This window comes from Bos taurus, chromosome 5 (genome assembly GCF_002263795.3).
Source record: "Bos taurus isolate L1 Dominette 01449 registration number 42190680 breed Hereford chromosome 5, ARS-UCD2.0, whole genome shotgun sequence".
NCBI classification, from domain to species: Eukaryota; Metazoa; Chordata; class Mammalia; order Artiodactyla; family Bovidae; genus Bos; species Bos taurus.
Window position 1 is genome coordinate 62,917,668 of NC_037332.1, and position 27,133 is coordinate 62,944,800.

Below are 27,133 nucleotides of genomic sequence, written 5' to 3' on the forward strand. Positions count from 1 at the left end.
CAATAGAATATTACTCAGCCATAAAAAGAGATAGATTTTAGTCCGTTCCACTGAGGTGGATGAACCTAGAGTCTGTTATACAGACTGAAGTAAGTCAGAAAGAGAAAAACATATATTAACATATATGTTAAACATATATTAACATATATTTGTGTTAAATGTGTATTAACATATATATTTATGTTGAACATATATTAAACATATATCAACTGCTGCTGCTAAGTCACTTCAGTCGTGTTCAACTCTGTGCGACCCCATGGACGGCAGCCCACCAGACTCCCCCGTCCCTGGGATTCTCCAGGCAAGAACACTGGAGTGGGTTGCCATTTCCTTCTCCAATGCATGAAAGTGAAAACATATGTCAAGCATATATTAAAGTATCATATATTAACACAGATATATGGAATTTATAAAAATGGTACTGATGATCCTATCTGCAGGGCAGGAATAGAGACTCAGACGTAGAGAGCAGATTTATGGATACAGCAGGGGCAGGAGAGGGTGGGACAATTTGAGAGTAGCACTGAGATACATTCAGTTCAGTTCTGTCGCTCAGTCGTGTCCAACTCTGCGACCCCATGAATCGCAGCACACCAGGCCTCCCTGTCCATCACCAACTCCTGGAGTTCACCCAGACTCACGTCCATCCAGTCAGTGATGCCATCCAGCCATCTCATCCTCTGCCATCCCCTTCTCCTCCTGCCCCCAATCCCTCCCAGCATCAGAGTCTTTTCCAATGAGTCAACTCTTTCCATGAGGTGGCCAAAGTACTGGAATTTAGCTTTAGCATCATGCCTTCCAAAGAAATCCCAGGGCTGATCTCCTTCAGAATGGACTGGTTGGATCTCCTTGCAGTCCAAGGGACTCTCAGGAGTCTTCTCCAACACCACAGTTCAAAAGCATCCATTCTTCGGCACTCAGCCTTCTTCACAGTCCAACTCTCACATCCATACATGACCACAGGAAAAACCATAGCCTTGACTAGACGAACCTTTGTTGGCAAAGTAATGTCTCTGCTTTTGAATATGCTATCTAGGTTGGTCATAACTTTCCTTCCAAGGAGTAAACATCTTTTAATTTCATGGCTGAAGTCACCATCTGCAGCGATTTTGGAGCCCAGAAAAATAAAGTCTGACACTGTTTCCACTGTTTCCCCATCTATTTCCCATGAAGTGATGGGACCGGATGCCATGATCTTCATTTTCTGAATGTTGAACTTTAAGCCAACTTTTTCACTCTCCTCTTTCACTTTCATCAAGAGGCTTTTGAGTTCCTCTTCACTTTCTGCCATAAGGGTGGTGTCATCTGCATATCTGAGGTGATTGATACTTCTGCCGGCAATCTTGATTCCAGCTTGTGCTTCTTCCAGCCCAGCGTTTCTCATGATGTACTCTGCATATAAGTTAAATAAACAGGGTGATAATATACAGCCTTGACCTCCTCCTTTTCCTATTTGCAACCAGTCTGTTGTTCCATGTCCAGTTCTAACTGTTGCTTCCTGACCTGCATACAAATTTCTCAAGAGGCAGATCAGGTGGTCTGGTATTCCCATCTCTTTCAGAATTTTCCACAGTTTATTGTGATCCACACAGTCAAAGGCTTTGGCATAGTCAATAAAGCAGAAATAGATGTTTTTCTGGAACTCTCTTGCTTTTTCCATGATCCAGCGGATATTGGCAATTTGATCTCTGGTTCCTCTGCCTTTTCTAAAACCAGCTTGAACATTCAAGTTCACGATTCACATATTGCTGAAGCCTGGCTTGGAGAATTCTGAGCATTACTTTACTAGCGTGTGAGATGAGTGCAATTGTGCAGTAGTTTGAGCATTCTTTGGCATTGCCTTTCTTTGGGATTGGAATGAAAACTGGCCTTTTCCAGTCCTGTGGCCACTGCTGAGTTTTCCAAATTTGCTGGCATATTGAGTGCAGCACTTTCATAGCATCATCTTTCAGGATTTGAAATAGCTCCACTGGAATTCCATCACCTCCATTAGCTTTGTTCGTAGTGATGCTTTCTAAGGTCCACTTGACTTCACATTCCAGGATGTCTGGCTCTAGGTCAGTGATCACACCATCATGATTATCTGGGTCATGAAGATCTTTTTTGTACAGTTCTTCTGTGTATTCTTGCCATCTCTTCTTAACATCTTCTGCTTCTGTTAGGTCCATACCAGTTCTGTCCTTTATCGAGCCCATCTTTGCATGAAATGTTCCCTTGGTATCTCTAATTTTCTTGAAGAGATCTCTAGTCTTTCCCATTCTGTTGTTTTCCTCTATTTCTTTGCATTGATCGCTGAAGAAGACTTTCTTATCTCTTCTTGCTATTCTTTGGAACTCTGCATTCAGATGCTTATATCTTTCCTTTTCTCCTTTGCTTTTTGCTTCTCTTCTTTTCACAGCTATTTGTAAGGCCTCCCCAGACAGCCATTTTGCTTTTTTGCATTTCCTTTCTATGGGGATGGTCTTGATCCCTGTCTCCTGTACAATGTCACGAACCTCATTCCATAGTTCATCAGGTACTCTATCAGATCTAGGCCCTTAAATCTATTTCTCACTTCCACTGTATAATCATAAGGGATTTGATTTAGGTCATACCTGAATGGTCTAGTGATTTTCCCTACTTTCTTCAATTTCAGTCTGAATTTGGCAATAAGGAGTTCATGATCTGAGCCACAGTCAGCTCCTGCTCTTGTTTTTGCTGACTGTATAGAGCTTCTCCATCTTTGGCTGCAAAGAATATAATCAATCTGATTTTGATATTGACCATCTGGTGATGTCCATGTGTAGAGTCTTTGCTTGTGTTGTTGGAAAACGGTGTTTGTTATGACCAGTGCATTTTCTTGGCAAAACTCTATTAGTCTTTGCCCTGCTTCATTCCGTATTCCAAGGCCAAATTTGCCTGTTACTCCAGGTGTTTCTTGACTTCCTACTTTTGCATTCCAGTCCCCTATAATGAAAAGGACATCTTTTTTGGGTGTTAGTTCTAAAAGGTCTTGTAGGTCTTCATAGAACAGTTCAACTTCAGCTTCTTCAGCATTACTGGTTGGGGCATAGACTTGGATTACTGTGATACTGAATGGTTTGCCTTGGAAATGAACAGAGATCATTCTGTCGTTTTTGAGATTGCATCCAAGTACTGCATTTCGGACTCTTGTTGACCATGATGGCTACTCCATTTCTTCTGAGGGATTCCTGCCCGCAGTAGTAGATATAATGGTCATCTGAGTTAAATTCACCCATTGCAGACCATTTGAGTTGTCGATTCCTAGAATGTCGACATTCACTCTTGCCATCTCTTGTTTGACCACTTCCAATTTGCCTTGATTCATGGACCTGACATTCCAGGTTCCTACATTACCATATATAAAATACTTAGCTAATGGGAAGTTGTGTCTCTGCGACAATCTACAGAGGTGGGATGCGGTTGTAGATGGGAGGGAGGTTCAGGAGGGAGGGAATGTATGTATACCTATGGCTGATTCATGTCGGCGTATGGCAGAAACCCACACAACACTGTAAAGCAATTATCCTCCGTTAAAAATAAATAAATAAAAAAGCCAGACTGATTCTAAAGACCTCAACCCTAGACATGACATTTGATTTTCAGTTACACAGGAGGAGTTATAACAAATACATGTATGAATGCTGTAAAACAATCTGTGAGAAAAAAAAAATCAGAATGCCTACTTTCTAACTTAACATAAATTGGGATTGATTTAAGGTTCTGATAACATCAAACCCCTTGAAAGTGAAAGTGTTAGTTACTCAGTTGTGTCCAGCTCTTTGTGACCCCATGAGACTGTAGACTACCAGGCTCCTCTGTCCATGGGATTCTCCAGGCAAGAATACTAGAGTGGGTTGCCATGCCCTCCTCCAGGGGATCCTCCTGACCCAGGGATAAAACCCAAGTCTCCTGCATTGCAGGCAGATTCTTTACCACCTGAGCCATCCCCTTCCCCCCCCCTCCCCAACAAAATAGGAATAAGAGAAAAAGTGACTTATTTTCTTAATATTTTTTGGCTTGCTTAATTCTCAACGATTTATGCCAATGGACAGGATGTACTGATAAATGCAATCTATTAATTTAATCTTTTTTTTTGGTGGTGGCAGGGGGTGGGGGTGGGGTAAGGTGGTGGTATGTAAGGGCCGTAAGGCCGGGAGCGCTGCCATTTTTATTCAATCATTGATCTTGGGAGCAGGCTCTCTACTGCCACAGAACTGTTGGTGAATTTTAGGGGCTGTGCCAGGGAAAAGTTTCTACTTAAGAGTAGGTTGCTACTTTGTAAGTGGGAGACTTGCCAGGGAACGTGTTACAGTCCCATCTTAAGGGCTCCATGCACTTTAACATTTTCTTATACTGCCACTCCAGTGTTCTTGCCTGGAAAATCGCATGGACAGAGGAGCCTGGTGGGCTACAGTCCATGGGGTCACAGAGTCAGACATGACTGAGTGACTAAATGACGATGACGATACTGCCATTTATGTTCATAGTATCACAGTCAAGTACCTGAGGGTCATTTTCAAGTGGAGAAAATGAGAAACAGAATGAAAGAGACCATCTAACTCTAATTACAATATTAATTCCATCGTCAGAGGTCAGCTAACATCAATAATAGAAGTTCTCTTGCAACAGTGAATTCCCACTTTGTGGGACAATCTCTGCAACATAAGCCACAGGTACTTTCCACTAGGAACCCCACACTCCTCAATGGAAAGCAACTCCGAGTTTAAGAAATGGAAACATAGGTGAAAATGGTCAAAGGGTAAAAACTTTCAGTTGTGAGATGAGTAAGTCCCCGAGTGCACAGGTATAGCAAGGTGACTATAGTTAACAGTACCATATAGGCATGCCTCGTTTTATTGTTTTTTGATGATATTGTTCTTTTTTTTAATTGAAGGTTTGTGGAACCCTGTACTTAGCAAATCTATTGACAATTTTTCCAATAGCCTTTGCTCACTTCATGTTTCTGTGTCCCATTTTTTTAATTCTCATAATATTTCAAACTTTCTCATTATTATTATATTTGTTATGCCGAACTGTGATCAGATCTTCTGTTACCACTGAAAAAAGATTACAACATGCTGAAGGCTCAGATGATGGTTAGCATATTTTAGCAATAAAGCATTTTTAAATTAGCACCAGAGGCAGCACTAGTGGTAAAGAACCCGCCTGCCAAAGCTGGAGATCTAAGAGACACAGGTTCAATCCCTGGGTCGGGAAGATCCCCTGCAGAAGGACATGACATCCCACCCCAGTATTCCTGCCTGAAGAATCCCATGGACAGAGGAGCCTGGTGGGCCACAGTCCATGGGGTCGCAAAGAGTTGGATATGACTGAAGGGACTTAGCACACACACATTGTTTTTTAGACATGATGCTACTGCACACTTAACAGGCTACAGGACACGGTACACATAATTTTTATATGCACTGGGGAATCAAAAAATTCATGCGACTTTCTTTCTTGTGATATTTGATTCATTGCGGTGATCTGGAAAACCAAACTTGCAGTGTCTTTGAGGTTTGCCTATATTGTACATTTGAAAGTTATTGACAGAACAGATCCTGAAGTTCTTATCACACATACGCACAAAAGCCAATGTGTAAGTATGATGGATGTTAACTGAACTTACTGTGCAGCATGTATATCAAATCCTTATGCTGCATACCTAAAACTCATACAGTGTTATATGCCAACTGTATCTTAATTAAACTGGAGAAAAAGAAAGGGCTCAGGAATCTCACTTTCATTAAACTGGTCACAGTGTGGTTGACTCTGGTGGTGTTCTTCCCCTGCACTTAAGTTTGCTGATACTTAGTGATGGAAGAGGACTATAGAATGCTGTCCCCCAGCCTGCTGACCACAATTTCCTGCATTCTGTCATCTCTCTTCTTCCAGGTTGGATCCTTTAATGGCCCACATGCAACCAAGAAAGCACAGGAAAGAGGGATCCTCGTCTCCCCCACACACCACCCACAGGCATCAAGACTTTGATGTTCCCTACATATTGCAGAACTAGTCTAAGCTTCACACACTGAAGATTATAGAATTTGGGAGTTGCAAGTAAGAGAAAAATGAGCATGGTTAAAAATCCCAAAGACTGCAAACATGTTCTTTATAGAGAGGTGAGAATTAGCTATGGTTTAGTGGTGGTCATGGCTTTTAATGCTATTAAAACAAAATAAACATTTCATACTATAGAACTATTGAATGAGATCCCTCCCAGATTTCTAAAATAAATCTGACAGTTTCACAAAAAATGCATCAAAATCTTTCTGATCTACCTGTCTCCATTCTATGACCTAGATGTCTAGACTGAGTGAATAATATATAGAAGATGACAGTTTCCAAGTGATCTTACTTCTATCTATCTGTTTCTTTTGGTGGCTTTTAAGGACAATCACTGCAGCCTTGGGATCTAGTGGCCCCAGAAACAACCCATTCTCCCTCTTGTCAGCCCAACAGCATGGTATTCCCCTTCACTCACTGGAGATAAGGGTGGAGGAGAGGGGCTTCCCTGGTGGTCCACTGGTTAAGAATCCGCCTGCCAATGCAGGAGACTTGGGTTTGATCCCCAGACCAGAAGATTCCACATTCCAAGGAGAAGCTAAGCCCGTGTGCCGTAACTACTGAGCCAGTGCTCTGGACCCGAGAACCACAACTATTGAAGCTCCTGCACCTAGAGCCTGTGCTCCGCAACAAGAGAAGGCACTGCAGTGAGAAGCCAGCTCACCACAATGAAGAGCAGCCCCTACTCACTGCAACTAGAGAAAGCCCATGCGCTGCAGTGAACACCAGCACAGCCACAAAGAGAATAAATAAATCTTTCAAAAAGAAGAGTGGAGGAGAAAAAAGCTGAATTTGTTGTTTTAAGTCTCAAAACTCCTAGACTCATGAAAGTGTTAGCCACTCAGTTGTGTCCGACTCTTTGTGACCCCATGGACCGAATTCAGCCCGCCAGGCTCCTCTGGTCCATGGAATTCTCCAGGCAAGAATACTGGAGTGTCCATTTCCTTCTCCAGGAGATCTTCCCAAACCAAGGGTAGAACCTGGGTCTTCTGAACTGCAGGAAACTACACTCCTAGACTCACAACACACATTTTTTCCCCTACCTAGGCCTATTCTCTTCCCTCAAGTTTTCACTGCCTGGAAGGTGGAGGTTGGGCAGCTTCTTGTTCAGAAGTGGATGAGGCATGTCCCATTAGAGAGGTGACTAGGAATCAGCTGCCACCATAGTGAGTCTAGAATGCAGAGTAAGTCGGGGTTTGCTGATAGGTATAATGGGTGTGTATGCTGTGCACTTAGTCGTTCAGTTGTGTCTGACTCTTTGCGACCCCATGGACTGCAGCCCACCAGGTTCCTCTGTCCATGGGGATTCTCCACGCAAGAATACTGGAATGGGTTGCCATGCCCTCCTCCAGGGGATCTTCCCAACCCAGGGATCGAACCCAGGTCTCCTGCATTGGAGGCAGATTCTTTACCATCTCAGCCACCAGGGAAGCCCAATGAAGTATAATACACACTGGCTTTTCTTGGGAACACTAATTCCACTTCTGATCTAGTCTTTTTTTAATTTTCATCTACCTGTCATTTAAAACTGAAAATACCACAAGCTGAATTTAGTGTATTAGGTTGGGGCAAAAGTAATTTCAGTTTTACAAGTGTTGAACTTTGTCGTTTGATATTGAAATACATTCTTAAATAAATGTGGTTCTGCTATACATCATTTTAATGTGCATGTCTCACTTTATGATTTTTTGCTAATGAGATATTACTTGTGGTTTAATTTATATTTCTTTTAGACAACAGAAATAATGTTAGACAAAAAGCAAAGATGAGTGATTTTTTATTCGAGTTCAAAATGGTCATAAAGCATCAGAGACAACTCAAAACATCAACAATGCATCTGGCCCAGAAACTGCTAATGAATGTAGAGTGCAGTGGTTGTTCAAGAAGTTTTGCAAAGGAGACGAGAGCCTTGAGGATGAGGAGTACAGTGGCTGACCATCGGAAGTTAACAATGACCAATTGAGAGGATCATTGAAGCTGATCCTCTTACAACTACGTGAAAAGTTGCCCAAGAACTCAATGTTGACCTTTCTGTGGTTGTTTGGCATTTGAAGCAAACTGTAAAGGTGAAAAAGCTCAATAAGTGGGTGCCTCACAGCTGACTAAAAATTTAAAAATTGTTATTTTGAAGTGTTATCTTCTCTTATTCTATGCAACAACAATGAACCATTTCTCGATCGGATTGTGACGTGCGACAAGTGAATTTTATATGACAACCAGCAATGACCAGCTCAGTGATTGGACTGAGAAGAAGCTCCAAAGCACTTCCCAAAGCCAAACTTGCACCAAGAAAAGGTCATGATCACTGGTGGTCTGCTTCCCATTTGATCCACTACAGCTTTCTGAATCCTGGTGAAACCATTGTATCTGAGAAGTATGCTCAGCAAATTGATGAGATGCACTGAAAACCGCAACGCCTCAGCCAGCACTGGTCAACAGAATGGGCCCATTCTGTTGCCTTCTCCATACCACCACCTGATCGCACGTTGAACAACCAACACTTCAAAAGTTGAATGAATTGGGCTACAAAGTTTTGCCTCATTTGCCATATTCACCTGCTGTTGCTGCTAAGTCACTTCAGTCATGTCTGACTCCGTGTGACCCCACAGATGGCAGCCCACCAGGCTCCCCCGTCCCTGGGATTCTCCAGGCAAGAACACTGGAGTGGGTTGCCATTTCCTTCTCCTGACCTCTCACCAACTGACCTCCACATTTTCAAGCAGCTCGACAATTTTCTGCAGGAAAAGTGCTTCCACAAGCAGCAGGATGCAGAAAATGCTTTCCAAGAGTTTGTAGAATCCTGAAGCATGCTACAGGAATAAACAAACATTTCTTTTTGGCAAAAATGTGTTGATTGTAATGGTTCCTATTTTGATTAATAAAGATGTGTTGGAGCCTAGTTATAATGATTTAAAATTCATGGTACAAAATTTAAAAATTGCAGTCCAAAACTGCAATTACTTTTGTACCAACCTAATAGATTCTTAGGAATGAGAACAAGCTTAGAGAAGATAAAGCGTAGCATTTTCTGAAGTGTGTTCTGCAGAATGCCAGGCCCATGAGGAGCTTTCCTGGCAAGAGGCTCCCACGGCCAAATGACCCTGGAAAACACAGAGCACTCCCCCTCCTGGTGTCTGAGCCTACTGAGGGCTCTGCAGTGTCTCAGAGTAAATAACTATGTTAGATTCACATGCTTGCTTTCGTAGTGGGGCTTGAGCTTCCCTTCTAAGACCACAGGATTTCGATGCGAAAAATGTTCTGAATTTCAAATCCAACTCTCTGTAAACTGGAAGTTCTCCTATCACTGAATTTTCTTGATAATAGGAGATATTCAGAAAAACTTCCTATGACTCATAAGAGATCTACAAAGTGAAAGTAGTAATAACTGCAATTAAAAATGTGTATGTCATGGCAGGGAGATGGGGGAAGAAGAAGGTGGGATGAATTGAGAGAGCTGCACTGACATATGTACACTACCATGTGTAAAGTAGAGAGCTGGTGGGAAGCTGCTGTGTAGCGGGAGCTCAGCTTGGTGCGCTATGTAACCTAGATGGGGGTGGGGGTGGGAGGGAGATTTGAGAGGGAGGGGATATATATACACACATAGCTGCTCCATGCTGCTGTACAGCAGGAACACACCACTGTAAAGGAATTATACTCCAATAAAAAGTAAGCAAATATATACTCAAAACACATCAGCTGAAAGACTAAATGGATACTGGAGGTATTCTTTTGCCATTTGGGCAGCCAGGGGGACTGATTCATATCAAAAGAATGTTAATGCTTCAAGAATGGGCTGAATATTGAACTGCCCTACATAAAGACACGAAATCCATGCTCAAAGAGGCTTTTTTTTTTTTTCTTCAGTGCAAACAAAGCTTGGTGCATCTCAAAATTGCTCAAAGGCCCAGGTCAGGACTGGTGGCCTTTGTGACTGTTTTTGAAGTTAGACAAACTGTTCACCTAGAGAGAATTAAAATGGTGGATTCATGGCGTAAGATGAAAATCCTTTGGAGCTGATACCAGACTCCTAAGCTAGTGAATGTCTACATTAAATCAAATATCTGGATGAAAAGATAAAAGGTGAAGCAATTCTCCACATGTTTTCAAAATGTACCAGGGACATTGTGTTGGTCTTAAAACCAAACAGTTGACTATTTTTCCCCTATATTTCGCCTCAGAATTCTGGCGTCACATATACACCAGCTGAAAAACTTAAGGGGCCAGATGGCCCATGGGTATCATTTTTAGTTTGAATAGAGAACACTGTTTTAGATACTCTTATGGAGGCAAATTATATATTACTCTAAAACCAATTTAGAAAGAAACACTGCAATTCCCAAGGGAAGGCTGGAATTCATCCTGACAATACTGGAATATTAATGCTGACACTCAATGAAAACACTATATAGAAGCAATAGACCAAGAGAAGGCCTACAGAGTCTATGCTTGCTTTCTACTGCTTCTGTTTATTTATTCTAGTTTTTTTCAGTTCTTTTGCAAGGGCAGTGGGAAAACGTGGGACTATAAATATACTTCTGAAAAATCTACCTTATGTCTTTTAGCAGGAAAAGGCCAGAGTGAATTGTGAGGTCAGAAGGGAAGGAGAGAGACAGAGGTGGTGCTGACCATGACACATTGTTCATGAGCCTCTACATACGTTCCTTCATTTCAGTCCCAATGAAAACCTGTGAGGGACACATCCCTGCACCTGTTCTGTAGACAAAGGAAATCGGGACTCCGAGTCCTGCTCCTCATCTAACATCAGGGAGCAGGCAGCGAGTTGGAATGTGAACTCTGAGCAGCTTGTCCTTTCTATGACACCAAGGCAACTCTCCCAGAGAAGGGTGTATCAGGAAAACCAAAAGGTATGGATAGAAAGATAAATTCTGTTGTTTAAAGAAACAACTGCATCTCATAAGAATGGCAAGTTATGTCTAAAGGCACCAGAAACCTAATGCGGACATGGCTTTAATCAACAATTTCGATCCCATGGGAACAAATGCATCCAGGGATACTGTAAGGGCTTGGCTTTGCAGTCCTTAACTGTTAACACCGACCACCTGTATCTGAAAAAGACTCTTCAAAATATACAAGCAGCTCATGCAGCTCAATATCAAAAAAATACAAACCCAATCAAAAAATAGGCAGAAGATATAGAGACATTTCCCCAAAGAAGACATACAGATAGCTAACAAACAAATGAAAATACACTCACCATCACTCATTATCAGAGAAATGCAAATCAAAAGTACAATGACATATCACCCCACACCAATTAAAATGGCCACTCTCAAGAAATCTACAAACAATAGATGCTGGAGAGGGTGTGGAGAAAAGGGAACCCTCTTGCACTGTTGGTGGGAATGTAAATTGATACAGCCACTATGGAGAACTGGTTGGAGGTTCTAGAACTACCATATGACCTAGCAATCCCACTCTTGGGCATATATCCTGAGAAAACCATAATTCAAAAAGACACATGTAACTCAATGATCACTGCAGCACTATTTACAATAGTTATGACATAGAAGCAGCCTAGATGTTTATTGACAGATGAATGGATAAAGAAGATGTAGTATATGTATACAATGGAATGTTAGCGATAAAAAGAAATGAAATTGGGTCATTTGTAGTGACATGAATGGACCTAGAGTCTGTCGTACAAAATAAGTCAGAAAGAGAAAAACAAATATTGCATATGGGTTAGTTTTAAGACAATGACAAACAGGATTATAGGTGGTATAACACCATAAGGACATCATTACAAGACTAATTTCTGAATATGGGTCATAGTTAAATAGACCAAACCTCACTGTTCCCAATTACTATTTGTAGATGTCTAATTTAATTACTATTCAATATAGAAAACCATAAGTATTGTATGAGGCACTAAAATTTATATTTCTTCCAAACAAACCTAGATTACTATGTCCTACTATTTAGAAATGGCTCCCCAAGAAACCAACAGATATAGTGAAGGAACAAAAGCTGAAAGACATTTACTGTATTTTGGTACCAAAGAAAGGAATTCATTAAATTTAAAAAGTGAAGTTAGTAGTTGATCAATGGCAGTTCAGATACTGAATAGAAATGGAGTTTGAAATTTAATGGATGAGTGAAAATATAGAAAAAGCTCAGAAAAGCCGAAGTCTGCAAAACATCTTATACCACAAATACCTTAATATTTGGTAAAACAAACAAACAAACAAAAACCAAGCATTTGGACTTCCTGGTGGTCCAGTTGTTAAGAATCTGCCTCCCAGTGCAGGGGACACAGGTTTGATCTCGGAGCCAGGAAGATCCCACATGTTGAGGAGTAACCAAGCCTGTGTTATACGCCACAACCACTGAAGCCTGCACCTAACACCCATGTTCTGTACAGCAAGAGAAGCCACTGCAGTAAGAAGCTCAACAGAGGGCAGCCCCCTGCGTGCCACAACTTGAGAAAGCCCGCATGTAGCAATGAAGACCCAGTACAGCAAAAAAAAACAAAACTCAAACAAACCAAGCATCTACACTGCTTTCAATAAATTCCAGGTACATTCACAGAAATCTTGAGTCAGTCTAAAGAGGATGGGTACTCACCACATCAAAGGCCGTGAACACGTGACAGTAGTGGTGATTGGACTTCAAGTCCTTAGTGATATAAGCGAACGTCGAGAGGTCTTCCGGGTCCTGGGCAGCACAGGAGATGTTACGAATCTCATGCTCAGCAATTATGTTCTGGAAGAAATGACATAAATGACCACTGTTTTCCTCTGCAAACCAGCCTATTTTAGAACCAAGGCAAACGACCTGGGAAGCAGCTGCTGTCCCTTTTCCTAGAATGTTCTAGACCAGCAACATTCAAAATGACCCACTCTCTGTGGGCAAAGGTACACCAGGTCTGGAAGGAATATTTTCGTTTAATGAAAAACAACCTAAAATAGTCTGAACCCGGAGCAGCAGTTCTTGCCTGGCGCCGTGTAGACACTTTAAAAAAAATAATTATTGTTAAGGATTTTACTGTTTCCATCCCCCACGTACACTGGGAGAGTCAGCGCTGCCTCCTGCCAGCTCTTCCTGGAAAAGCCCCCCTGCCCTGTTCTGCTTCCCCAGGAACCTGAGCCCTCACCATCCCTTACTGTTGTCCTGTGCCGGCCAGAGCTCCCCAGAGCCAGGCAGGTTGGGGAGGGCAAGTCAAAGCACTCTCTCTTGACAACTCTGCAGAGACGAGGGTGCAGGGGTGGGAGGAGGGAAACAGCGCACCGCAGGCTTGACGCAGGGCCCTGTGGATGACAACACTTTGCTAACTATTCCCGCCGTGTTGTAATTACGAGTGGGCGAGTGGGCGCTGGAGGTTAGCCTCAGCAGCTCACAGGTGGAAACTGGTCCTCAGACAGTGTAAGTGCCTTAACGCAGGGCAGGTGGTGGAGCTGAGCCCACAATCTGCGGTTTATCGGACCGCAGAGCTCAGGCTCTCTCAAATACAATGCAATGCTTCTCACCCCCAGCCTCTCTCTCACTGGTTCAACACCATTTCATTTTTCTTCTCACTAGCAATTTTTTCATGGCCTCTCCTTGCCAGCCTCCTCATCCCAACCTCATTCCCAATAATGGGAAAGTGCCCGAGGAAACGTTTAGGTACAATTACCCTGAAGCACAAAATAATCAAGGAGAAACCACTGGGCTGCAAACCCTGCCAGATACTTCTTTTGATATATTGATGAATTTAAGAAGGAAAATATTTCACATAATCGTGCAATCATTTCTTAATCTCATAATATCCCATTTATAATCTCATAATATCTCATTTATGATTTCTGCAGTTGTCATAGATCTAAAACCTTTAATGATTACCCTAATTACTTTGTAATTGCAGAGTCTTAAATAACCCAAGCACATATAATGCTCCGGGTACACCCATCAATATCTAAAAATGCTTACAAAATGCCCTTCCCTGCCAGCGCCCCGAGCAAGTTTTTCATGCCCCTCACTCTGCTGAGCTGTGTGGTTAGGAAGCAATTACAGAATTAACACATGAAAGAAAATTAAATTAAGACATTCTTCACAGTGGTCCCTTATGTTGATACTACATGTAGCACTGTCAAAAATAAACTGGAGTCAGAATCGCATAAACAAGTAACATCCTCTTGCAGGATAGAATTTCAAGATAGAAGGTCCAGAGCCTCTTCTGACATCCAGACAGCATTTCTTCAAGAAGAAAACTAAATTAGGAACTTGTGAAATCTTAAATTTAAAATTAATAAGAGCTGCGTGATCTTTATAGGTACAGTGTTAGCAGGTGCTCTGGGCCTCCACCGTCATTTGATTTACTTTGTTTCCGTCATTTTAATTGGGGGCTGCGAGTTCTTTCGGCAAGTCTGTGTGGATGCAGTCTCATCATCCAGGATCCACTCTTACTGGAAATAGAGCATTGGCTCCAACTTAATTGGTGTGTTGTGTTCTTGAGATTTTTAACTAGCATAAGGTAGATTCATTGGAAGGACTGATGCTGAGGCTCCAATACTTTGGCTACCTGATGCGAAGAGCTGACTCACTGGAAAATACCTCGATGCTGGGAAAGATTGAGGGCAAAAGAGGAAGGGGGCCACAAAGGATGAGATGGTTGGATGACATCATCAACTCAACGGACATGAGTCTGAGCAAACTCCGAGAGATAGCGAAGGACAAGGAAGCCTGGCGTGCTGTAGTTGATGGGGTTGCAAAGAGTCAGACATGACTGAACAACAACAAAAAAGGTAGATTAACTTCTCAGGAAAGTGTTACAGTGAAAAGTGCCCTGTGACTTTTATTGCACTGAATACCCTGAATCTTGCCAGTTCATAAGATGTCACTCTTGATTTTCAATGATGTATGACAGCCCTCTGGCCCAGGGAAAACTTGTAAAGTAGATCAAGCTTTATCTCTTGAGCTCTCTCTTAATTCTGAGCTTCGTGTGTCTGTCCTCCCCAAGTTTGTATCTTGAAATCCTAGCTCCCAGTGTGATGGTGCTTAGAGGTGGGCCTTTGGGATGTGATTAGGTCAAGAGGGTGGAGCTCTCGTGAAGGTGATTAGTGCTTTTACAAGACGAGGAGCCAGTAGGTCCTTGGTTATTCATTTCAAATATAGCAGTATGTACCTGTTCATCCCAAACTTCCTAACTATCCCTCCTCCCCATCTTTTCCCCCAGAAATCATAAGTTCATTCTCTAGGGAACTCTGCTCAATGTTATGTGGCAGCCTGGATGGGAGAGGAGTTTGGGGGAGAATGGATACATGTGAATGTATGGCTGAGTCCCTTTGCTGTCCACCTGAAACTATCACAACACAGTTCATCAGCTATACTCCAATACAAAATAAAACATTTAATAAAAATAAATAAATAAATCTAAGTTGGCTTAAAAAAATTGCAAAAAAAAAAAAAACCCCACCCCAAAACAGTCAAGAGAGCCAACTGGCCCTCTCTGCCATGAGGACACAGCAGGAAGATGGCTGTTTATGAAGCAGCAAATGGAGGCTTTCATCAGATACTGTATCTGTTGCTGACTTAATTTTGGACTTTCCAGCCTCTGAAATTGTGAGAAATAAATATTTGTGGTTTAAGCAACCCCATCTATGGTAATTTATTACAGCACTAAGACACTTTTCCTCTTTCTTGACTTTCCCTCCCAATTTTCTGAAACCCATCCCCACAACCACTCCTGCCCTCCACTCCCTCACTTCTCTCATCCCCAGGAGCCCAGGACTGTCTCTTAACTCTGAGGCCCTGCCCTCCTCCATGCTGCTCCATGTTCCAAAATCAGCCTCTTCACCTACTGCTGAAACTTTTATTCCTCTGTTCTCATGGTCTAAACCAGAGGAAAGGCAGGCTAATAAAAATGTTCTATAATCAGTTAATAGCTCATGTTACTGGCCTTTAATCATCCTAATTGGCAGTTGAAAAATATGCTTATAAATGAATTCATACTGAGGGACTGGCTGGGGAGGTATCTTGAACAGAACTTCCTGATAGGTTGGTGGTGCTGGAATGTGGACAGGACCTGGGATCTCACAACTGATGTAACCGAGCAGGACTCACTGCTGATGTAACCGAGTGAGGCCTTTTCAGGACAGACCCCGCTCCCACATGCTCTCAGAAGTACCCAGATAATAGTAGCTCATGCCTGAGTTTTTCAGATGCTAAAAAACCACCACCATGCATGCATGCTTAGTTGCTTCAGTCATGTTGGACTCTTTGCGACCCCATGGACTGTAGCCCAACAGGCTCCTTTGTCCATGGGATTCTCCAGGCAAGAATACTGGAGTGGGTTGCCTTTCTCCAGGGGATCTTTTTGACCTAGGGATCGAACCCACATGTCTTGTGTCTCCTGCATCAGCAGGCGAGTTCTTTTGTACTAGCACTTGGGAAGAAATGAACTACTTGATGATCAAGAGCGCACAGCCACCAGGCCACCTGGCGCCTAAGGGTTGATCACCATCAACCAGTCAAGAGAACTATGCATGAGCTGATCACATACCTGGGGACACCAGTCCCTCACTTGGTCTTTAAAAATGCTCTGCTGAAAAAACTAAAAAAAGGTGTGGTGGTTCTTTATTTATTTTTTTTAAATGCTTTGCTGAAACCCTCCAGGGAGTTTGGGTATGGGCATGGGCCACCCATTCTCCTTGCCTGGCCCTGCAATACACATCTCTCTGCTTCACACGCTGACACTGGGAGTGTTTAGCCTCACTGTGTGTCAGGCACACAAACCTACATGTGGGGACACTGAGCTCAATGCTGCCATCACTGCATCACCTTTGTAGAATGGCAAGGCCAGGTCTCCATGTGTATGATGATTCTGAGACTCAGGAATAGTCCTGGCCTACAGACTACACCACAGCTGTGGATGGAATGGAGGCTGCATGTGCTATAAACAACTTGTTTAGGCAAAAGTCCTAAATTAATCTATGCCTAAAAAAATAGCATAAGCCCCACCTGAGGCTGACATTCAAAACAAACAAACCCAGGCACTGAGTTATTCCTAATTTAGCTGGATGGGAAGACTGAGAAGGGGGTCAGAGCAGGAAGGCAAAATGCAACCCAATCTTGGTCAAGTGCTGGATGTGGGGACTGTGTCACCTCTTAGAAGGCCCTGCTGATCTGAAGACGGGTTTGGAACTAAGCAGTTGTAGTCTTCTTGGTGGAAAGCCACGCTAGAGCTACCTTGGGCTACGGAGCACCAGAAAGCTGGTGTGATTTATCTGTAACATTTTAGTATAAATCTATTCCAAGTCCCATTTTTAGTTCAATGTCATTTTCGCTTCTTCCTTTTCAAATAGAGTTTAATTATTCAATTTGTTTCCTATGTTGGTAGGTAATAAACTCATGAGTTGATAACCAGGTACCTAGCCTTCTCCATGAACTCAGCCACAGCTATTTCTTCATGAGAGTAAAAGGAAAGAAGTGTTTTGCTGGAAGGTTCACCTTTTACCTAGTCAAATGCAAGCAAATAGGAATGGAAGTGTAAATTAAGCATCCATTGCACTTCAAACGAATTGGTAGAAGGAGCTGTGGAAACAGAAAAAAGTAACAGAAAAAAGCATTAGGTTAGGGAATGGGAAAGTCAAGTTTTAGTCCTTCTCAGTGACCAGCTGGTTGTGTCACTGCAGGGCAGTCACTTGGAAAAGGGTCTGAGGCCTTTGGTTACTCTTCATGTCCGGAGAAGTCCAAACACCCCCTCTATGTGACCAGGGCAGGGTTACAGAGATGTGGTGGTCGGGAGGGAACAGTTTAAGAATCAAGAACAACGAAAACATCAAACATAAACAATAAGCTGTGACTTCTGCTTGTGTCTCAGTACAGGCTTAGTGGTCACAGCACCTCAAATTGTGAGGTCTTCCTAGATGTCTACAAATCACAAGTCCTTCACTTCAAGTCAGAGTGGCTCCCTGTAGACAATGCTTCCCAGGGGAGGAACCTGTGGTGCAAACTGGAAGCAGGACCTGGAGTGCATCAGCCTGCTCCTTGCCTGCTGTGGGCATTAACCAGAGGCTGGCCTTTGCACAGGACCAAGTGGCATACACGATGCCCTGCAGACACTGCTGATGAGCACAGCTCCCTTCACACCACAACCCGAGCACAACCCTTCAGCGGTGGCTCCTCCACACCCCCTGAAACCAGGCCTTCAGCCCTGGCTGGCAGTGTCTCTCAGCCGTCCTCAGACAAACTCTACCAGCGCAGCTCTTCACTGTTTCCTACCTTCTAACACAAGCTCTCTGCTCTGGTTTCTCACACACTAACTCCTAGGCCACGGCCCTGAGTCACCCACCATCCACCCTCAGATTGAAGCACATCAGCTACACCTTAGGATGCTGGGATGGGGACCCTGTGTAGCCACCAGTGTTGAAATCAATGTCCCCAAATTCCTGAAAAAGCCAGCCAAGTGCTTTTTAACTAGTTTTAAAATTACCCAGACTCACCAGTTTTCTTTTGTGATTGCCAAAAAGAGATATGAAATTGGAATGTAACATATTATCTTAAAGGTCATACAGAGTTTGGCTCCACCTGCCACCAACATATGCATCTGCCTTTGCTCTGGATTTTGAGAAGAGGCTGAGGACCACACTGTGAGGACTTGAAAGACACATGGGCTTTCTTCATCTAGTGTCTTTATTCATGCAATTATCTTTGGCATATCTTTCAGTGCTTAGATGTCCAGGTAGTCCTTAGTGGGGAGAGCTCTATGAGTAACTCATCTAAGTACGGGTGACTAAAGCAGAAGCATCTTCTCAAAGTCTAGGATCAAGATCTACGGCCACTAATGTGTCCATAAGGTAAAGGCCACAGAGCCAATAGTGCTCCCTCCTTCCTCTGATGGTGGAGAGAGCGTTAGAGAGGATGCTATTATCATAGATGCACTCAGTCATGCCACCAGCTTCATGGGACGACAGTCTTAAGACTCTGGAAACGTCTCAGGGCAAATACAACTTGTTTAGAAAATGTCAGAATCCAAGCCTGCTAATAACATTGTTAATCTAAGAGATTGTTAAACTCATATGCTGAAAATATACTGCCTTTCATGATTTTCAAATGCAAATGGGGTTGAGGCAACTGCTCCAGGTTAAAAAAATGCCAAAGACTTTCTTGAAGTTTAGATACAGTGAAAACAATGGTATCTTAAGAATTCCATAAAGTTTTGAAACTTTAAAGACCAATTGACTATAACCTAGGGCTAAAGGAAGCGACTAAAATTGCTTCTAAGAAATGAAAAAGCAAATCAATTGGGATTTTTCTGATCAGGCTCCCCACAACTGTAATCTGATAATGGTAACTATACAAAAAAAATCTTCACGACCCAGATAATCACGATGGTGTGATCACTCACCTAGAGCCAGACATCCTGGAATGTGAAGTCAAGTGGGCCTTAGAAAGCATCACTATGAACAAAGCTAGTGGAGGTGATGGAATTCCAGTTGAGCTATTTCAAATCCTGAAAGATGATGCTGTGAAAGTGCTGCACTCAATATGCCAGCAAATTTGGAAAACTCAGCAGTGGCCACAGTACTGGAAAAGGTCAGTTTTCATTCCAGTCCCAAAGAAAGGCAATGCCAAAGAATGCTCAAACTACTGCACAATTGCACTCATCTCACATGCTAGTAAAGTAATGCTCAAAAATCTCCAAGCCAGGCTTCAGCAATACGTGAACCGTGAACTTCCTGATGTTCAAGCTGGTTTTAGAAACGGCCGAGGAGCCAGAGATCAAATTGCCAACATCTGCTGGATCATGGAAAAACCAAGAGAGTTCCAGAAAAACATCTATTTCTGCTTTATTGACTATGCCAAAGCCTTTGACTTTGTGGATCACAATAAACTGTGGAAAATACTGAAAGAGATGGGAATACCAGACCACCTGATCTGCCTCTTGAGAAATCTGTATGCAGGTAAGGAAGCAACAGTTAGAACTGGACATGGAACAACAGACTGGTTCCAAATAGGAAAAGGAGTAGGTCAAGGCTGTATATTATCACCCTGCTTATTTAACTTATATGCAGAGTACATCATGAGAAATGCTATACTGGAAGAAACACAAGCTGGAATCAAGATTGCCGGCAGAAATATCAATCACCTCAGATATGCAGATGACACCACCCTTATGGCAGAAAGTGAAGAGGAACTCAAAAGCTTCTTGATGAAAGTGAAAGTGGAGAGTGAAAAAGTTGGCTTAAAGCTCAACATTCAGAAAATGAAGATCATGGCATCCGGTCCCATCACTTCATGGGAGATAGATGGGGAAACAGTGGAAACAGTGTCAGACTTTATTTCTGGGGGCTCCAAAATCACTGCAGATGGTGACTGCAGCCATGAAATTAGAAGACGCTTACTCCTTGGAAGGAAAGTTATGACCAACCTAGATAGCATATTGAAAGGCAGAGACATTACTTTGCCAACAAAGGTTCATTTAGTCAAGGCTATGGTTTTCCCTGTGGTCATGTATGGATGTGAGAGTTGGACTGTGAAGAAGGCTGAGCGCCGAAGAATTGATGCTTTTGAACTGTGGTGTTGGAGAAGACTCTTGAGAGTCCCTTGGACTGCAAGGAGATCCAACCAATCCATTCTGAAGGAGATCAGCCCTGGGATTTCTTTGGAGGGAATGATGCTGAAGCTGAAACTCCAGTACTTTGGCCACCTCATGTGAAGAGTTGACTCATTGGAAAAGACTCTGATGCTGGGAGGGATTGGGGGCAGGAGGAGAAGGGGATGACAGAGGATGAGATGGCTGGATGGCATCACTGACTCGATGGACGTGAGTCTGAGTGAACTCCGGGAGTTGGTGATGGACAGGGAGGCCTGGCGTGCTGCAATTCATGAGGTCGCAAAGAGTTGGACACGACTGAGCGACTTAACTGAACTGAATGGTAACTGAACTTACTCATTGGAAAAGATCCTGATGCTGGGAAAGATTGAGGGCAGGAGAAGAAGGGGACGACAGAGGATGAGATGGTTGGATGGCAACGCCGACTCAATGGACACGGGTTTGGGTGGACTCCAGGAGTTGGTAATGGACAGGGAGGCCTGGTGTGCTGCGGTTTTGGGGTTGCAAGGCATTTGACATGACTGAGCGACTGAACTGAACTGAATGGTAACTATCAATGACATATTGCCAGGTTGAAGCCATCATCCACCTAAGGCATCTGACTCTGAGTGTGCTCTGGACATCATTGGCTAGCTTGAGTAGGCTGCATTATCAGCTTTCTGCCTGGGTTTCAGGACTGCTTCTAAAACTGGGAGGTTGTTCTCCTCAGTAGACTTGGGGAGCTTGGGCTTATCTGACCACTGACACAGCAGTTTTCTTCATTACAGAAAACAAACTGGGAAGGCTTTCAGTGCGTGAAAGCCATTGAATCTGGGGATTCACATAGTCAGGCTTATTACAGTCAAGAGTCATTGGCTACAGGATGTTTCCCTGAATCTAAATCCAGGTGCCCTGGTCATAAATTTCCATCATTTAAATTCATCTGATTCATGACTTCTGCTTCCTTTCCCCAGAATGGAGTGGGTCCAACTGGGAGGACTGGGTAGGCAGTCCAGAAAACAAACAGTGTTCACCAATGGGGATCACCTCATTTCCCCAATTTCTATACTTTACTGGTTGGAAGGATGGAAGACTAAAATGCAGGGACATGTGGGGGTTTGGGAGGAAGAGCCAGTCAGGTTTGAGTTTCTGGAGGGTGAGAGTGGTCACACCCGCATTTTCTAGTTTAGCACCTGCACTCCATCATCTTTGCCAAGAAAGGACACTTTTGAAGTAAAATGTAACCTGTTTGTCTGCACTTGACCTTGGAGCCCATGAACCATTCTCCCAGTGAGTGCAAGGTCATAGCATGGTCACAGCATGGCCTGAGCTTTTCGGATGGTGCCTCTTAAGGAAACAATGCAGTTGAAACCCTCTCTTCCATCTCAATAGTTGAGAATGAAATGCAATTATACGATGTAAAAGCCAGAGCGTGTGTTCCCTGTGTCAGGTATTCATTACATACATCAAAAGAAAGCACAGGCCTATCTCTGGAGAAAGGGAGAAACAAACACTCTAGTCTGTTGCCTAGTGACACTTCCTCTGACGGAGGAATGAACACTGATGCGTTTTCACTCTAGACACGATTTTTCCTGTTTTAATGTTCCTTGGACCCAAAGGGATATTATCAGATCCTGAACAGCACAGTCTATGAGGGAAGGTACCTTGGAAAGGTGAATGCAAGATATGTGTAGAAATCCTGGATCAGGCCTCCAGATGCAAGGTGGCCCTGTGTGTGTGTGTGTGTGTGTGTGTGTATCTACAGCTGTGTTTAGGGAGCATGGAGGTGGGGGTTGGGGAGTGATTAAAATGGGGGATGATGGGACTTCCCTGGTGGTCCAGTGATTAAGACTCCAGTGGTTAAGACTTAAACTCAGGTTTGATCCCTGCTTGGGGAACTAAGATCCCACATGCCACATGATGTGGCCAAAACATTAAGAAAAATTAAATAAAATGGGGATTTTAAGTATGATGGGAAGCAAAGGATTTTAGATCATTCACTTGGGACTGTAGAGGTATGGTACCCACCTTATTTGTTGCATCAATAAATTTGACTCCTTTATACGAGACAGAAAGGATGATAGTAGGGACCTTCTTCATTTGCTCTGTAGACTTCTGAAATTAAAATTAGAAAGCTGTTAGAGCAGTTTGTGTTGCATGGCAACTGTAGCACATAATTTTTTCTCTTGAAAGATAAAAATAAGCTCAAGTTAAAAACAACACCACCACCACACACACACCAAACATACTCTAATTTAAATGTATGTCTCTCTTCTCTTGGGCTCAGCTCTGGTTTAGGTTTCTAAAGTATCTGTCTTGCACTTGAGGATCTAAATAAAGCTTTTCTGCTGCTTCATGTGGGTGAAGGAATACTGCCTTTTTGTGACACCAAGAGGAGAAACAAACAGCTCCGTCCCCTACTGCGATTTCAAGCGACATTCTTTTGAAGAGAGTTAAGCCATGTCAGATGGAACTCCGAGGGTGAGTTTAGCATGAACAAAATACATGCCACCTCTCCCTGTTTCTTCCCAGTCTCTTTCTTCAAGGTACAAGGCATGTCTGAATATATACTTAAAATCGGGATTTAGAATACATCATTGTGAATTTTTCTTGCACCTGGCCAAATCTGTAAAAGCTGGTAGCATATTTGCAGCAGAATTGCTTGTGGCCACATAGGATATAATACCACTCCATGATGCTCGATCCCTCTGGGAGCAGGCTGTATTTTGAGCCATGGTAAAATCGGACAGTCCAGGTAACCTACTTCATCATTTAGAGGTGAGGGTAATCCCTTAGGCTAAAGTTCTTATGCTAGATGTCCATAATGGCTGAATCTTCAAAAAGTTTCTCTGTAATTTAGCATTTGCCTTTTCTGGTTAGTTTTATCATTCATCACAAGTCACCCGAATCACAGGTCACCTGCATCACAGGTCACCCGCATTACAGTTCCTGCTGTGGACACTCCTAATAATCACATTAAACATCAAGAAGAACTTACCTGACAGTTAGCCTGATGGATTTTCCAGACAAGACAGGTGAGAACATAATAGGAGAGAAAATACGTAAAAAGGTGAGAGGAAACAATTTCAGTAATTCACCAACAACACAGACTCATTAGATAGTAAAGAGAACAGGCTCTATAGATACATGTTGATGCAGTACAACTGTTATTTTACAGAAACTGCTGCAGGCTTTTCCAGACCCTGTCTCTCCTTTGTTTTTACTGTTTTCTCATTGTTCTGTTTACTGCATTGCACAGTCTTATTATGACTGACACGCACGAGCCTTCTGCTTTGAGCATTCCAGGACCAGCTGTCTTATGTACATTAAGGGAATTGAGGGAAAATATGAACTTTCTTGATTTCTTCATTTATATTACCCGTTTTTCATTTATAAACTCTGAAATGTGACCAGAATGAAAGAAGATCCGATAGGCTGAATACAACTCATTGAACTCCGTAATGATAATTACATTTCATCTTTCACTTGAGCCATGGAAAAGGTGTTTCACATTTTCCTGGTTGTTTTGACACACTTTTTGAGAGCTACTATATCTGCATCAGAGATAAAGAAAATTGATTACTGAGAGTATTACTATGTAATATTAAGTGTTTCATTCAGTACAGAAAAAAAGCAGAGCCTGTGAAGTGCTTTTTAACTAGTTTTAAAATTACCCAGACTCACCAGTTTTCTTTTGTGATTGCCAAAAAGAGATATGAAATTGGAATGTAAGGTTAGATACTTTTATTTTTGAATACTTTATCCAACCAGCTCTTAGAAACGTACAAGATAAATTGAAGGCTAGAAGAAATAACATGCAGCATCTGACTGGAAGGTAAAACCGTGGGCTGAATTCTGTAAAGAGAGAGGCTGTGGCAGGAACAGGCAGCACTTTGGTGGCCTGAATGTGTGTGTGAAGGGACGGAATGTATGGTGGACTGAACGTGTGCATACACGTGAAGAATTCCTTGCAAAGAGTAACAATGGGTTCCAACAAATCACCTTGCCCATCTCTTGTGAATACACTCTTGTGGACAGATATCTGTGACATGAAATAGTATTAACATACACCTAACATATGGAGAACGAAATGGCAACCCACTCCAGTATTCTTGCCTGGAGACTTTCAGGGACAGAGAAGCCTAGTGGGCTACAGTCCATAGGGTCGCAGAGCGTCGGACACAACTGAGCAACTAACACACACATGTTCCCCTAACATAAGGTTAAAATGCCAACATGTTATGTAGTGTTAAGAAACCCCATCCCAAAGAAAAAAGAAAAGCCATCTGTTATTCATTCTGCAACTGAGTGGATATTAAGTGGCCCACAAGCTGGAGAAATGCAGTCTACTTTGGAGGATGTCACAGAGACCTCAGATCGTGTGCAGACTTCACTCTGCTGAATGCAGCTGTCTAGTGCTATTTGAGATGGATTCTGAGCTGCGTCTGGGCTCTGCAGTAAGGAGGGTTGGGAACAACGTCTGCCGTGGACAGGGAGAGACATATCACCATTCCTGGCTTGAGCGCAGCTACAACACAAATGTTGACAAATGTGACAGAGATGTGAACAGAGTCCTTCCAGACTGCTGGGCAGGAAGAGCCTCACTCTGGTGAGGGAGTGGGCAAGTCTTCATCCATTCAACCAGCTGCCTCCTGAGCCAGGTGACTGACCTGGCTCTTCAAGGATGGATAGGATTCTCCAGGTGGCAGAAGAGGACTAAAGAGGCCGTTTTAGCAGCAGAATCAACATACAAATGCACACATCTGGAAATGAGAAATAATATGGTGGGTTTGGATAACTGGTGGGAGATTAGGATGGTATAGTAGGTTTGGATGGTTGTAACTTACTCTGCCAACCTAGGATCCATTGGATGCTTTCAAGTAGGGAGTGACTTGATCAGGTCTGTGTTGCAGAAAGATAGCTACAGTGGGTTGTATGGACTGAAACAGCTAGAGGCTGAACGTGGGGAGGCAGGAAGGTATAAATTCAAACCAGAGTCCTACGCCCCCAAGTTGAGGTAGATGCTCTGGAGAATGGAAAGGAAGCTGCCATTCTGATGAGGAAGAATCAAGAGGATCTTCTGACTGGTCCACATGGTGAGCGGTAGGATGCTGAGGACTAAGAGGCCATTAGCTGAGATAAGGACCACTAGAGCGGACTGCGCTTTTGCAAGAAACCTTTCTGAATCCGATTATCACCTTGATAATCTGGCAGAGATGTCCAGCAGGAAACCGGACATAAGAATTAGATCTGGAAATCCAAACAGAGAGGGGGTGACCGAGGAAATAGGAGCAGACAAAGTGGCTCAGAGTGAACTAGAGGAGGGCTAAGAATCACCTTGCAGGGGATGGTTAATACTTAAGAAGTTAAGTATTAATGAAGAAATGGGGAAGAAAGTAGAGTCAATGAAGGAACCTGAAACAAAGTTGGAAGAAGCCTGACAGCAGGATCATGAAGTCAAGAGAAGATTCCTTAGACAGTGGGAGCAGTGCCCGATGTCAAGAGGACTAAAAAGGCCTACAAATGTGTGCCCAGTGCAGTGGCAGGCACACACAGGCACGGTTGCTACTTTTACTGGGTTTCCTGGCTGAAAGCCCCAGCTTGGGAAAACAGAAAAATCTGTTGCTGATTTTACCAAAAGGGGCTTCAGAAGGAGAACGGTGGCAGCAGACACAGAAAACCTCAACGGTGCAATGAATCAAGAATCCGTGCTTTCCTAACCGGAGGCCACAATGGGGTTCCAGTGCTGCAGGCTACACGCAGGCCTAGGAGGGCTGGTGTGGGGTGGCTGCATGTTGTGGCCCAAACTGTACTTCTCTTCCCACTGAGTCAAGACAAGACGACGATGGATCCGGCCAGGGAGGGGCTGTGGGAGGTCTTCAGGGTAATCACCTCCTTTAAGGCATTTCTATTCTGTACAAGAGATACAGATCCAATCTCTTTCTAGAGGATTTTCTGATGGTGTACTTTACAGAGCTTTAAAGAGGTCTATTCACACATGATTTTAATGAAAGATGAAAATGCAGAGAAAGAAGGTAAATATACTGAGTCTTCACTGGCTAATCAGGGAGGCAAGAAATCCAATAAGCGCTTCATTTTATGAAGGCTTTTCAGATATTAAAATGTGAGCTCAGGGCTTCCCCGGTGGCTCCTGCCTGCCAACGCAGGAGACATGGGTTCAGTCCCTGATCTGGGTAGATCCCACCTACCATGGAGCAACTACGCCTGTGGCCACAATGACTGAGCCAGTGCTCCTCAAGTCCACGTGCCTTATTGTGCTCTGCAACAAGAGAAGCCAGTGCAAGCAGCAGCTCATGCACCACAACTAGAGCAGTGAAGATGCAGCACAGCCAAAAATGAGTAAACGAATAAAATTACAAAAAGAGAAGGTGAGCCTGGAGCCTCAGCCCGACCCCAAGAAGCCGAAGTCCCTTCCTCCCCAGCTTCTCTTTCAGTGTTGTAACCATCTCCCACCCCACCACCCCCCGTCCAGGGTCGAAGGCACCTAGTCCGGACAACACTGCTCGC

At 43.2% G+C, this 27,133-nt stretch overlaps 1 protein-coding gene across 8 annotated transcripts in view; it reads right to left on the reverse strand.

The window, feature by feature from the left end:
* Positions 1–27,133, reverse strand: part of ANKS1B (ankyrin repeat and sterile alpha motif domain containing 1B) — a 1,158,555-nt gene that overhangs the window by 29,155 nt on the left and 1,102,267 nt on the right. For all 8 annotated transcript variants that reach the window (XM_024992182.2, XM_024992180.2, XM_024992184.2 and 5 more), the window contains 3 exons: positions 23,604–23,615; positions 22,634–22,720; positions 12,658–12,795 (listed from right to left, as the gene is read on the reverse strand). In XM_024992182.2, the coding sequence (XP_024847950.2) occupies positions 12,658–12,795; positions 22,634–22,720; positions 23,604–23,615 (237 nt within the window). The remainder of the gene's footprint in view (positions 1–12,657; positions 12,796–22,633; positions 22,721–23,603; positions 23,616–27,133) is intronic.